The sequence below is a fragment of the Scyliorhinus canicula genome, chromosome 2 (genome assembly GCF_902713615.1).
Source record: "Scyliorhinus canicula chromosome 2, sScyCan1.1, whole genome shotgun sequence".
Taxonomy (NCBI): Eukaryota; Metazoa; Chordata; class Chondrichthyes; order Carcharhiniformes; family Scyliorhinidae; genus Scyliorhinus; species Scyliorhinus canicula.
The window spans coordinates 151,439,049-151,453,933 of record NC_052147.1 but is presented as its reverse complement, the minus strand read 5'-3'; the positions used below and the strand labels follow the sequence as shown (position 1 = coordinate 151,453,933).

The following is a 14,885-nucleotide window of genomic DNA, read 5'->3' as shown; positions in this document are numbered from 1 at the left end:
ATAGATTTTCTATGCCCCACACTTTCTTTATGCCCCACCCTTTCTTATTGGCTCTCAACATCAAAAGAATCTGATCAGGAAGACTGGTACAAGTAACTGGGAATTTCTCCTGGCAGACAAGAGGAAGCAAAGGCTCACCCTCAGCTCTGTGAAAAGGCCAGAAATTTGCTGAGGTCTTTCTGAAAGTGGATGCCAGTAAGCCAGGCTTCATCTCGTGCCTATCTGAGAGCTACCGATACCTGCGTGACAAGAGACAGGAGAGAGTCAGCCTCTGTTGGGACTCAAACATACCCCAAGTTCCTGATTCTTCATTACAGTTTTTTATTTCCATTTTTCCTCTCAAGGACTCTGGTCTCCATGCAGGTTCCTTCAGCTGGGAGGATGGGTGAGTAAGCTGCGGACTTCTCCACAAGGTCGATGCCAGCGCTGCTTTATACTCAGCCGACAAGAGGCACGCATCCTGTGGAGCAAGATGGCCAGTGTCAGAGTTGAGATGCTCCAATAACATGAGACATATTGCCTTGCTGTCTGATTGAGAACTGGAGGAACTCACTGCAAGTGTGGTCGGAAGATTATCCGATTTTACAAGAATTGAAGAAATTCATCACAAGTATAGCTGCAGGATTTGGGTTTTCGGCAGCACTGCGACTCATAAGCACAATACAAAGGAAGTTTTAACCACTCAAATAAGGACAGGTTGTTTATTTTACCATGCCACACTAACATTTTAGTACCTCACTGCATGGTTATAAGTGTTTTAAGAACACCCATCAACAAGCACCGCACAGTAACATTTTATGTTACCAAGAGAAAGGAATCAAATGGATACAGAAGGGAGCTTCCCATCCTTCCAAAACTAAGGTGATAAAATATTTTAATAGGTTCAAAATGTGATATCAAGAGCATCAAATGTTTGAAATCTCACTTAGTATGCCTAATTGTGTTGAAGATATTCAATATGTTTGGGAGGGAGTGCAAGGTAGAGAGACAAATTACAAGCCATATTCCAATTAAACAAGATCAAAAGTAGTATGACACACTGACTCATTTCACCACTAGTTTCATATATATACATTTCCAAGGCCCTTTGTAGAATTTCAGATGTATCACCAGCTTATACCAGAATATATATAAATTCACAATAATTCATTAAGAGCCATCAGTAGAAGTAGCAAGAAAGAGAATATCTTGGTGCAAATATCAGGTGCTGATTTTGTAGGGAGTTACAGGCACAATTAAAGAGGGGCTTGTGAATATTTAAAAGACGAGGGCATTCAGTTTTCTTCACATTCTACAGAAGTGGGTGCTTCCTTACTTTGAAACTACATGATGAAAAATTCAAACTAACAGCCTGAAATACCTCTGATGAAAGATTGTAAAATCATGAAGGTATTAAAAGTTACGTAGAAAATTACTGACAGGGAGTGCTTCACATATTCGATTTAACATGGGTGAGAGATATTTTGGCATTCTTTTTACAAAGGGCATTTTGTTGTTTGAGATGATGCAACATTTCTTCACTCAGCTGGAATCGCAGAGAATTAAGCCTATTCTTCAGTGTCTGTCACTGAGCCACATCTGCCAGGAACTGCAAGTGGATGAGAAAGAGTAGAAATTCTACCCAGCAATTTGCAGATTAATCCTTTTGGTAATCCTCACAGGACAGCATAAATGCTCACTTTATGTTTGAAGTATTTTTAAAATGGCAAGCTGTATGTAGCATTGCACAATAATGCCGATTAACAAATCACACTTAAGAATTCTCTGGTATCACATTATCTGGTAGGTGCGTTTTACTTGCATTGCAGAGGATTCCTTTTGATGGCACACGTGTCCCTGTAACATTCACAGCTCTCATCGCTACCACCAGGCACTTTGCACAGCCCTTAGGTGTAGCATAAGCTGATTAGAGAGAACCAAAATAGGTTTGTAAAGGTTCTCATGAACAAAATTGATTTTAAGTAACTGATATTAAGGAACAGAATGTCCATGGATGTTAATATGGAGTTCTAGAAAGCATTCAACAAAGTTCCACATCAGGGACTGTTAATCATGGAACTGAATGCAAATTACTGACCAGGTTAGGTGGGTGGTAGAAGGTAGAAAGCAGGAATAATGGGTATCCACTGGAGTCGGAAAGAAATTACTGGTGGTGTCGCAAAAGAATCTGTGCTCGGGCCTCAACCATTCACTATATTTATTAATGACTTCTGATAACTCACCAGAGAACCAAATAGCAAAGTTTGCTGATGATAAGTATTGATAAATTGTGTACTCAGGAACATGAGATACAGATTAAGTAGGAAAAACCATGGCAGATAGATTTCAACAGGAACTTCAGTAAAATGAGATGTCATCCATTCTGGACCAAGTAAAGTAACGGTGAAAAGCTGAGTACACTGCAGTCCAAAGGGATTAAGGGATCCATGTCAAAGACGGGCACAAAAAAAAGTCAAAAAGGCAATTGGGGGGGGGGGGGGGGGGGGGGGGGGGGGGGGGGGGGGGGGGGGGGGGGGGGGGGGGGGGGGGGGGGGGGAGAGAAGAGGGAGAAGAGATGATTAGGGTTTTACTACAGGTCCACATCGGGCTAGACTATATCTGCAGTACTATGTACACTTTTAAAAAGAATACACTGATTTAGGAAGGACTGCGATGCATATTCACCAGAATGTTAACAAGAGTTAGATTTTGAGAATAGATCATATAAACTAGTGTGACAAGCTCTGGAATACAGAAGGTTTTGGAGTGATTGGATTGAGATTTGTACCATTTTGTCAAGAATCGATAGGAAAGATAGAAACTCTTTTTGCTGGTGGAAGAGTCTTCAGAGACAGGAGATCGGAACCTTAAAACCAGAGCCAATCATTTGGAAGAAAAGCCAGGAAACTATTCTTAATCCATGGCTTACAAGGGAAATTAGAGATAGTATTCGATCCAAGGAAGAAGCATGCGAAGTGGCCAAGAAAATAAACAGGTCTGAGGATTGGGACCAAGTCAGTAAAGCAGGACCAAGGGATTGATTAAGAAGGGGAGAAGAGCATGAGAGTAAACTTACAGGGAACATAAAAAGTGACTGTAAAAGTTTCTAAAGGTACGTGGATAGAAAAAGATAGGTGAAGACAAATGTAGGTCCCTTACAGTCACACAGTATAGTAGGGAGATGAAGAAATGGCTGAGCAACTAAATACATACTTGGTTCGGTCTTCACAAATGAGGACACAAATCAGATACCAGAAATGTTGGGGAACGTAGGGATCAATCTTAGTAGAGCAACTGATGGGACTGAAGGCGGATAAATCCCCAGGGCCTGATAATCTGCATCCCAGAGTACTCAAGGAACTGGCTCCAGAAATAGTTATGCATTAGTGGTCATCTTCCAGGATTCCATAGATTCTGGAACAGATCCTGCAAATTGGAGGGTAGCTAATGGAACTACACTACTTAAAAAGGGAGGCAGAGAGAAAACAGGGAGGTAGAGAGAAAACAGGGAATTGTCGATCAGTAAGCCTGATGTTGGTGGTAGCAAAATTTATAGAATCTGAAATCAAAGATTTATAGCTTAGTGGCAGGATCGGACAGAGTCAGCATGGATTTATGAAGGAGTAATCATGCTTGACAAATCTACTGGAATTCTTCGAGGATTTAACGAGTAGAGTTGACGAAGGGAAGCCAGTGGAGGTGGTATATTTGGACTTTCAGAAGGCTTTTGATAAAGTCCTGCACAAGAGGTTAGTGTGAAAAAGTAAAGTGCATGGGATTGGGGATAGTGTATTGAGATGTATAGAAAACTTGTTGATAGATAAGAAACAGAGTAGGAATTAACGGCTCTTTTTCAAATTGGCAGGCAGTGGCTAGTGGGGTACCGCAGGGATCGGTGCTAGGACCCAGCTATTCACAATATATATTAATGATTTAGATGAGGGAACAAAATGCAATATCTCCAAATTTGCAGTTGACAAGTTGGGTGGGAGGGTCAGCTGTGAGGAGGATGCAGAGATCCTTCAGTGTGATTTGGACAAGTTGAGTGAGTGGGCAAACAAATGGCATATGCAGTATAATTCAGATAAATGCAAGGCTATCCACTTTGGGAGCAAAAATGAGACGGCAAACTATTAACTGAATGGCCATAGATTAGGAGAGGGGAACATGCAATGATATCTGGGTGTCTACGCACACCAGTCACTGAAGATAGTAAAGGCGACAAGTGGTACGCTGGCCTTCATTGCGAGGATTCGAGTACAGGAGCAGAGATGTCTTGCTGCAATTATACAGGGCCTTGGTGAGGCCACACCTGGAATAGTGTGTGCAGTTTTGACCTCTTTATTTAAAGAAGGAAGTTCTTGCTCTAGAGTGCAGCGAAGGTTTACCAGACTGATTCCTGGGATGGCGCAACTGACGTACGAGGAGAGATTGAGTCGGTCAGGATTTTATTTGCTGGAGTTCAGAAGAATGAATGGGGGTGGAATCTCAATAGAAACCTACAAAATTCTAACAGGACTAGGATAGATGCTGAAAGGATGTTCCCAATGTTTTACATTTTTTTTAATTTTATTTTTTTAATAAAGAGTACCCAATTAATATTTTCCAATTAAGTGACCAATCCACCTAACCTGCACATTTTTGGATTGTGGGGGGTGAGACCCACGCAGACACAGAGAAAATGTGCGGGATCAAACCCGTGTCCTCAGCACCGTAGGCAACAGTGCTAACCACTGCAACAACATGCCGCCTTGGATGCTCCCAATGGTAGGTGTGTCCAGAACCAGGGGTCACAGTCTGAGAATACGGGGTACACCATTTAGGACAGAGATGAGGAGAAGTTTCTTCATCCAGAGAGTGGCTGGAAGCAGTCGATTTCACTGGAAGCAGTCAAGGTCAAAACATTGTACGTTTTCATGGAGCAGTTAGGGCAAAGGGGATCAAGGAATAGAGGGGTGCAGGGGAGAGGCATGATTAGGCAATTGGGTTGGATGATCAACCATATTATAATGGGCGACTCCAAATCTAGAGGGCCGTGGGGTGAAGAGAGGCCGACGTTTTGGCCTTTGCCTCCCTGGTGACGGATGTTCCTGGGATGGAGGGACTCGGAACCTCCAAAGCTGGGGGTGTGGGTCAGTGACATGGAGAGTTTCTTAAGCTAGAGAAGATTAAGTTTGCCTTAAGGGGTTCATTACAGGGATTCGCTCGGACGTGGCAGCCACTCATCGACTTCTTTAAGGAAAGTTGACCGTCAGCAGTGGGGGAGGGGGGAAAGAAAGGCGAGGTATGGAAGTAAAGAATAAGGGCATGGAATCTAATATATGGGTAGCTAGGCGTTAGGGCAGGGGAAGCTGGGTATGTTATTGTGGGGTTTTTGCGTGAGCCAGACCGTTTTGTTATTTGGAATGTTAAAATGTTAAAATTATAAATGTCTCAATAAAATATTTTCTAAATAAAAAACCATGATCATAATGATTGGCGGAGCAGCCTCAAAAGAGCCAAATAACAGTCTCCTGCTTTTCTATGTTTATGCAAAGTGTGGTAGAAATGTGGAACTCTCACAAAAAGTAGAAGATGCTTGCTCCATTAATAATTTTAAATTGGAGAAATAGATTTTTCTTCTCAAGGACACAAATGAATACGGGACCAAGGAAGTAGAATTTTAAAAAATAATAATTTACAGGATCTAGTTACCCTTCAGAAGGTGGTGGTGAGTTGCTTTCTTGAATGGGTGCAGTCCCTGAGGTGTAGGTACACCCACGGTGTTGTTAGGGAGAGTTCCTGGATTTTGCCCCAGAGACAGTGAAGGAACGGCGATACATTTCCAAGTCAGAATGGTGAGTGACTTGGAGGGGAACCTCCAGGTGGTGAGGTTCTCGGGTATCTGCTGCTCTTATCCTTTTAGATGGTAGTGGTCATGGATTTGGAAGGTGCTCTCTAAGGAACTGTGGCACTTTACTGCAATGCATCTTGTATATGGTACACAAGATTGCCACTGTTCTGATCCTCTCTTTTGGGAGATGGTCATTGCTTGGCACTCGTGTGGCATGAATGTAACTTGCCACTTGTCAGCCCATGCCTGGATTGTCCAGGTCATGCACATTTGAACATGGACTGCTTCATTATATGAGTCGCGAAAGATGCTGAACATTGTGTAGTCATTCACAAACATCTCCACTTCTGACCTTATGATGGAAGGGAGGTCATTAATGAAACATCTGGAGCTTGAATCATAACAGCCATAATCAAACTAAATGATGAAAAAGGTTCAATGGGCTGAATTGCCTTCTCTTGTTGCGATGTTTTTAATAATTTCAATACGCAAGTTTAGATTATGCGTGTATATTAAAATTTGGCCACAAATTTAATTATTTGTCCTGAAAAATAAATACTTCAAGATTTGACGTTTGAACCCCACTTCCACTTTGAAACTGAGCAGTTGACCAGTATTTGGATATACAATAGTGTTCATTGGGGTACAAGGCTTAATAATACCAGGGTATTACAGCTTTATAATAAAATCTGGTTCATGCCATCTATTGTTGTTCTAATGAAGATAATTTCAGTGTTCTCAAAGGAGGCACTATTCTGATGAGTCGATGGCTGGGCTAAAAGCAATATTGGTATTTATTTTCCTGACGGATACAGAGTAAGGTAGCTTTAAATGGAATTCGTTCCTATGGAAAATGGCTACACAACTCTGTTCAGAAACATTTATCCCCAAGGGTGTGGAACAATAACCAGAGCATAAGGAGTCACTTCAAGAAAGTGAGACACTTATTTTCCATCAAATACTCTTGTAAACATTACTACAATATAACAAAGTGGTCAGTTAAAAAGTTACTAGAGATCACAAATACAAAAGCAACTAGTGAAATCTTAATATAACATTTCATTATTAACATTCATTAATAGTAATGTAATAATCATGCATTTTATTTTTTTCATTTGAAGTCATGATTAGGGTAGAAAGGGGGCAAAACTCACATCTGGGTGTGGAATGGCATACTGTCCCTGAATTGTATAGGCCTGTAGAAGTGAAATGAAAAAAAGAAACATCTTCTTCAGAAGTTCCATGTTTGAGAAATCAACCACAGTTGACACCACTGCAAGCACCTGAGCTTTGTCTAAATCCCTTACTCAGAAATGCAGGATGTCTCAGCAAAGGTTTTGGCCAATAAATTTAAAGGAGAAAAGCATAAAATTCCACTGTATTTCTATTGGTAGAAATTTTGAGCTGGCAAAAAACACAGGATTAGCAGTTATTTATGCAGTTCCCATTTCAATTTAGAAAGTAGCAACATTTTCTCAGCTAAACCACGGATCATGAGTGAACTATTTCAAGGCATTAGCCAGCTGGGCATTAGTGCTTGCCATCAGTATGAAAAAGTGTTCCAATTAAAATGATAACCCAAAACACTTCAAATTACTGAGCCATGTTTTGTAAACATCCATTCATTTCCAGTTAGTTTTCACTACCAATTTTCCGCAACGCTTGTTTTGCACTACATATGCACATAGACATTCTAAAGGATGTCCATGTCACAGACTATGCACGTGTTCCATTTGTATTAATTTTAGTGCATTGAAGAACATATGGGGGCAGGGTGTGGCTGGTCACAGTAAAGGTTTTGCAGTAATATGACCAGCAGTGCAATCATGTCATCACACTGCTAACTGCAATTAATTTTTTAAAAATCTTTATTATTGTCACAAGTAGGCTTACATCAAGACTGCAATGAAGTTACTGTGAAATCTCCTAGTCGCCACACTCCGGTTCCTGTTCAGGTACAGAGGGAGAATTCAGAATGTCCAATTCACCTAACAAGCACGTCTTTTGGGACTTGTGGGAGGAATCCTGAACACACGGAGGAAACCCACGCAGACACAGGGAGAGCGTGCAGACTCCGCACAGACAGTGACCTAAGCCGCGAATCGAACCCAGGTCCCTGGCTCTGTGAAGCAACAGTGCTAACCACTGTGCACCATGCCTATTGCTATTTCATTATTAAAACAAAGGCAAATATATGAAACTAAAACTGCAGACAGTCATGTAATAGGAAATCAAACAACAACTATAGTACAGCATTGCTATAACAAGCATGTGCTGCAGAACTTTCAAGGAACATTTGCTCCAAGAATCAGATTCTGGGCTAAAACAGCAGTTAGGTGACAATTTATTGGCACTAAAACCTGACCCAGCAAATCTTGGAAAAGGGTGCAGTGAATGACAAAAATAAACTCTGGATGCTCACTGGGCGTAATATGGAAATTGGTACACTTATTCAAAATAGTACAGGAACAAAAACTTTTATTTAAACTACTTTCTTAAGCCAGTGACCAGGACAGCTATATACTGTATGTAGGCCAACAGTGCTGTAGGGTTGTAAATATTTCCTGCACAATGCATGAACAATACTGAAAGCAGACCAGTTTGTGTGCAGGAAATATTTGCACATTTCAGCATATGCAGCTACTTTTGAGCTAGTCTGAGAATTTGAATAGTTTTTGCACTATTTCGATGGCACTGTCTATACCAATACCTCGCAATATTGGCCTGACAGCACCATTGCCTTTTCTCATTTGCGACATTTTGTATTAACTTCCACATAACATTTCAGAAAAATTAAACATCGCGTCTGTCACATCAACAATCTCTTACACTTACCTTGTGCATAGGTTGCTTTGACTGCCATCTTAGTGGGCCAGGGACTTTTCACCATGAGGTTTAAAGCTGACTGAAGCCTACTACAATTCAGCTGGACAGTCCCAGTTCAAACTGACCTTGCTCTCCCTCACACCCCTCAAGCACTATTTGTTAACTAATGATCCAGCTCATTTAATTAACTGAGGCTGCTACTTTTGCCATTCTGTTTTGTCAAAATTGCCTGCACAACTTGGCTCTTTTGAAGAATCTGTGCTCTGGTTGTAGATCTTGTGCCTATGTTAGTGCAGAGTTTATTTCTAGTCATTAAATCTAAAGATCTGTGCATGTATACCAGATGACAGAAATAAAAATAGGAGAAAGCGAAAAATAGTTCAGATTGAAATTATACAAAGAAGTGATTACAAAAGCAGAGCAAGTTCTGAAGTAGACAACCTTGTATTAAAATTTCCTTATTGAACAGCGATCTTCAATTTCGTTACAATTACTTCTGCCGGGTTAACATGCAAATATGCTATTATCATAAACTATATCTGCAATAATAGGGTGTCATCATAACCAGAGTCTTTCAGTAGTGTGGCTGACCATCACTTTCCAGAATCTCTTGGACCACACATCCCTGGGATCTTCTCTTGTACTACACATCCCTGGGATCTTCTCTTGTATTACACATCCCTGGGAATTTTTCTTGCTACACACATCTACATTGGCAGTATATGCTTGGGTAACTGCCAACGGAACTTTACAGTAAGCCGCATTGGTAAACTCCTGTCAAAAGTACAGCACCAATGTGAATCGTGCTTCTTGCAAGTGTTTCAAAGAATTATATATTGTTTATTACTGCCTTTAATATAGCTGGCTGTTATCCCTTTTAACTAAAAATCTTCTCCATCTCCGTTTTTCCAGGACCTGCCAGTTATTCCCCATGTATAACAGCAGGTTGCAGGGCTACTTTGGTGGAGCATAAAGGCCAATATGGTTGGGCCAAATGGCCTACTTTAGTGGGCAGCACTGTTGCTTCACAGCTCCAGGATACCCATGTTCGATTCCCGGCTTGGGTCACTATCTGTGTGGAGTCTACATGTTCTCCCAGTGTCTGCGTGGGTTTCCTCCGGGTGCTCCGGTTTCCTCCCACAAGACATGCTGTTAGGTAATTTGGACATTCTGAATTCTCCCTCTGCGTACCTGAACAGGTGCCGGAATGTGGTGACTAGGGGCTTTTCACATTAACTTCATTGCAATGCAAGCCTACTTGCGACAATAAAGATTATTATTAGTGCCATAAATTCTATGTATGTACTCCTATCTCTCTCTCTCTTCATTAGCAGTGGATAGAAGCACAAAATTAGCTCTTCACATTTCCATGGTGAGGTATCTGACTTCCACATGATACTACGTATGATAAAATGGCAAAAGTAGCAACTACTGGGAAACTGTAGCTACAATCCAAAAACTCGTGATGGTACAGCACATGTCAAGAATGTGAGGCACTGCAGTCAACATCAGGCTTTTCATAAGTATCAGAGAAGCCTGCATGCCCAACTTGTTGCAATGGAGGCACATATGTCACCATATACAATTTAAATAGGATAATTGGTTAGCATAATGGCCTCTAGATGGTATTCAATCTCAAAACGTTTCAACTGACTACTATGCAAACACTGCTATAGTTAAGTCATATATTTTCACAAATTCCCTTTTGGTTGGAGGGCAAAGCACTGTAGTTAGAAAATCCTATGGCTCTTAGCACTGACATATATTGAATTAAAACATCTCAATAAATGTTTATTACTCCAAATTAGCTGGAAGTTCTAACTGGAGCTTGGACCATTCCAACTACGAGCCAGTTAATTGGTGAGAAAGCATTAGTAATATCTTCCAATCCTGAATCAGCATTTGCAACCATTACTGAATGTCAGTGATAGAATTTTAAAATAGCTTGAAAGGTTCCTGGTTTCAAAAGATACATGAGTTTGGGGGGGGGGGGGGGGGGGGAGACACAATATCTTTGCTGAGACAAGCTACACATTTGGGATGTTCTGAAACTATTCAATAATTGTGCCTCATGCACACACATAAATATTCAAGTGGGAGCATGGATAGACACGCGGACACAAAACCCCAGGCAAATCACCCCCCCCCCCCCTCCCCACACACCACTCCCGCCAACCCCCCCCCCCCCCCCCCCCCCCCCCCCCAACACACCACTCCCTCCCTCCCAACACACATACACCACTCCCTTCCTCCCAACACAAATACACCACTCCCTCCCAACACACATACACCACTCCCTTCCTCCCAACACAAATACACCACTCCCTCCCTCCACACATACATCGCCCCTCCCCCCACACAAACACCGCCCCGGCCACACACGCACACACTACCCCCCTCCCCCCTCCAACATAACCACCCCCTCCCCCCTCCAGACACCTGCCCCTCCCCTTGCCCCTCCAGACACCTGCCCCTCCCGTTGCCCCCCCACACACCACTCCCTGCCCCCCACACACCACTCCCCCCCCCACACACACACACCACTCCCCCCACACACACACCACTCCCCCCACACACACACCACTCCCCCCACACACACACCACTCCCCCCACACACACACCACTCCCCACACACACACACCACTCCCCCCACACACACCACTCCCCACACACACACCACTCCCCCCCCCAGCGATCCACACACACTGCCCCCTCCCATTCCTGACCCCGCACACACCCTCCCCTTTGCCCCCCCACGCACCCAGCCCCTCCCTCGCCCCCCCACACACCCACCCCCTCCCTTGCCCCTCCACACAGCCGCCCCCTCTGCCTACCCACCCTCCCCCCCACACACACCCTCCCCTTTGCCCCCTTATGCACCCTGCCCCTCCCTTGCCCCCCCACACACCCGCCCCCTCCCTTGCCCCCCACACACCCGCCCTCTCCCCCTTGTCCCCTCACACACCTGCCCCCTCGCTCCTCCACCCACCCAACCCACCCCTCCCCCAATGCTCACCCACCCACACCTCCCTCCCCCTTGCCCCCCCCACACACACCACCGCCTCGCCCCACCTGCACGTCTCCCTCCCTTCTTGCCCCACACATACACGCCTCCCCCCCCCTTGCCACACAAACCCTCACCATACCCAACCCCTCCCCCCAATGCCACACACCACAGTCAACACCCCCCACCCCGGCTCTTACTCTCCTCCCCACTACCACCACCCGACATACACCACCACACAGTCTTTTAAGCAATTTCTGCCACGGTTCAGTGGCCATTAGGATACAACATGCAAGTGAAGATGAGAAACCTGAATGCACTAACAGGCAGTGGCTGGTGCTGCAGTAAGAGGCTGAGGTTGGCTGCGGAGGCCGAGAGGGGATCTGCTCTTACCTGGCCACCTGCAAAAATGACGGGGGCAGAGGCGGGCTTTGGGCGGTAGGGGATGGTGGCACCTTTCGGTGGGGACTAGGAGGGACAGGGAAAGCATGTTAGAAACAGCATTAGAACAGGTTCATTTCTGGAAAAAAAAGGTAAATTTAATCACAAATCAGAAAATACGCAATAATTACAAACACTTAATTGCAATTCGCCTAGAATTCAGATAAATGTATCACAAAGTTAGTTTTAATTTAAAAAACCCTGAAACATAGAATCTGTCAGTCATACAGAATAAATTATTCAATGCTGTTCAATTCTCTGTTTTGTCCATATGTAAACAAAATTTCATTCAAAAACACCAACCATAAATTGCCTCTATCTCTTCCCTGCCCTCCGTCACCACCCCACCCCTCCCCGCTCCCACCACAACTCCCTCCCCCTGAATAAAAACAATTTTCGGCAAAGCTATAATGCTCCTCCTATTTCTATCTAGCTCTGAAAATATATTTCAAAAGCAAAGGAGTAACATACAGGGATTGGTGGTACCACATGATATCAATCCAAGAACCAAGGAACAAAGTAGTATTTGGGATGTTGCAGGAATGGAAACTCACTGCAGCTTCAATTGTTTTCTCTACAAATCTACCTTGATCAATGTAAAGTTCCTACATAAAGCAGGGTAGGGAATAATTTCAAACTGCAACTGCAAGCTCAAAGTGGCTGTAAAGATAGGTAAACAAAGTTGGTAAGGTGGTAAAGGTATTCTGCTGAGGTTGAAACAGAGATGAGGCAGCTGTACTCTGGACCCAACCTATTATATGTTTGTTATACAATTGTTTGCGGTCGCTGGATGCCTCAACTTGCCAGCATGCACCTCACCTGTCAATAGATCAAGTTTACCAAAACATGTCTATTTGAACGGAATGCAACAACTATACATGCAGGCGATCAATTGGGAATTTTTATAAATTCATTCCAAGAGCAATCAAGCTTTACCAACCTTATTTTACACAGTATCTTTACATTTTTCAAGGTTTTCTAAACAAAAATGTGAAACTACAATCAGCTTCTATTTCAGGATTAGACAAATTGAACATTTGTCTGTGTGCCAAGCGACACCCATCAAGCACTCTCTGGCAGCTACAGCAATGATCAGATGCAATGCAGAATTCTGACATTTTCTGGTCACTTTTACACATAGATGCTGTCTGCTGGGTATCAATGATGCTGAAGAATCATGGATTAGGGTGGATTTCTTTTTGCCACTGATTAAACAAAATTTACATCATTAGATACAGTTGGTCAACCTGGATAAATTACACTCTTAATAATCCGTGTGTGATGATTAACAGTTTAATAAAGTAACTGAAGATTTCAGGAAAACATCCTCCAAAATATTGTGGCTGGGTATGGAAATAAGATTAGTCACATTTGAGGTGGTGAAAAATTGTGAAATACTGAATCTAATCCCCAATTTACAAGAAATTGCCCCTTACCTCACCAGTCTCCTTTAGCAACTGTATTTTGCATTATTTGCTGTTTTTCGCTTCAATCACAAAGTGGAATTGTGGCAAAAGTATTTCAATATACTTTGAAGTTTAATGGAAAAAAATGCTCCTCCATACACTACTCCAGTTTCAGACTAGAATGCAACTTAGTCAGTGTCAGCAATTTATGATTACTGCTAATACTGTTTATTATTGGTGGAAGATTGTTGCTGAGAATGGGAGAAAAAGATTCACAAAATGCAAACATAACTAGTATTAGTTCCATCTTCAAGAGACACCTTGATATCACTAACCTTCACACAGGGTGCTGAGAATAGGAAAGGCAAGATGAAGTGAACGGTCCTCCATCCTGCAATCAATCTGGCTTATAACCTTTTTAATTCCAGGAAGATTCCTCGTGTCCCACTGGTCTCTGAACCAGAATAAGCTGACTTGACATGATTGGTGATTAGTGTGGAATTAATTTCACTTTTACATTCACCGCAGAACTGGCAAGTCTGATGAAAGTTTATTGTGTAAGACCCATACTTGTAGTTTCCTGGGTCATATTGAAAGTACTTCCCCCACCTATCATTTGTCTAATGTGAAATCATCTAATTATTTGTGAAATACTAGAATGTTGTGATGACAACTAACTTTGCCATAATTAAAACAGAAACCTAGGAAAGATTGTGCTTGTAGTTTTGGAAAGAGCCCAGATTGGAGAATCACTCTTTGGAACATTTATTTTCCAGGGCACAAAGCTATGCTTGCATTTCTTAAGTACAAGTGAAGGAACAAAAGTAACACCATTTCTCTTTAAATTTGGGAATGATGCTCCTTGTAGATTACCTCAAAATAAAAAACTAAAAGGTATTTACAATATTTATAGGACAACAGGAAATGTTCACCAAGGTTGTAGATTTGTACATTATCTTCGGCAGATTTTGTAATAAATGCATGTAATAAGGGCAGCACGGTGGTGTAGTGGTTAGCACTGCTGCCTCATGGCACCAAGGACCCATGCTCGATCCCTGCCCCGGGTCACTGTACGTGCGGAGTTTGCACATTCTCTCCATGTCTGCGTGGGTCTCACCCCAAAACCAAAAAGCTGTGCAGGGTAGGAGAATTGGCCATGTAAATTGCCCCTTAATTGGAAAAAAAATTGGGTACTCTAAATTTATATCAAAAAATAAATGCATGCAGTACACGTATGGTTTACGCCAATTCAGCTTTGATAGCGGTTTCATCTTAGCATGAAGATAGGGAGACTATAGACGGATATCAGAACCACTAGTTTGGCCGCCAGTAACATTGGCAAAATGTGATTTTGAGAAAAACGTTTCTTAACTCAGTTTATAATATAATTTGAACA

At 42.6% G+C, this 14,885-nt stretch overlaps 1 protein-coding gene across 37 annotated transcripts in view; it reads right to left on the bottom strand.

Annotated features, from left to right (window-relative positions):
* The window catches only part of pcbp3 (poly(rC) binding protein 3), a 251,594-nt gene that overhangs the window by 34,224 nt on the left and 202,485 nt on the right, over positions 1-14,885 (bottom strand). For 12 of the 37 annotated variants that reach the window (XR_005459230.1, XM_038787774.1, XM_038787686.1 and 9 more), the window contains 3 exons: positions 11,967-12,110; positions 6,967-7,008; positions 292-460 (listed from right to left, as the gene is read on the bottom strand). Coding sequence is in view for 36 of the 37 variants with exons in the window: in XM_038787774.1 (XP_038643702.1) it covers positions 292-460; positions 6,967-7,008; positions 11,967-12,110 (355 nt within the window). In the remaining variant the exon portion in view is untranslated. The remainder of the gene's footprint in view (positions 1-291; positions 461-6,966; positions 7,009-11,966; positions 12,111-14,885) is intronic. The other 25 variants (XM_038787775.1, XM_038787722.1, XM_038787816.1 and 22 more) reach the window with 4 other exon arrangements.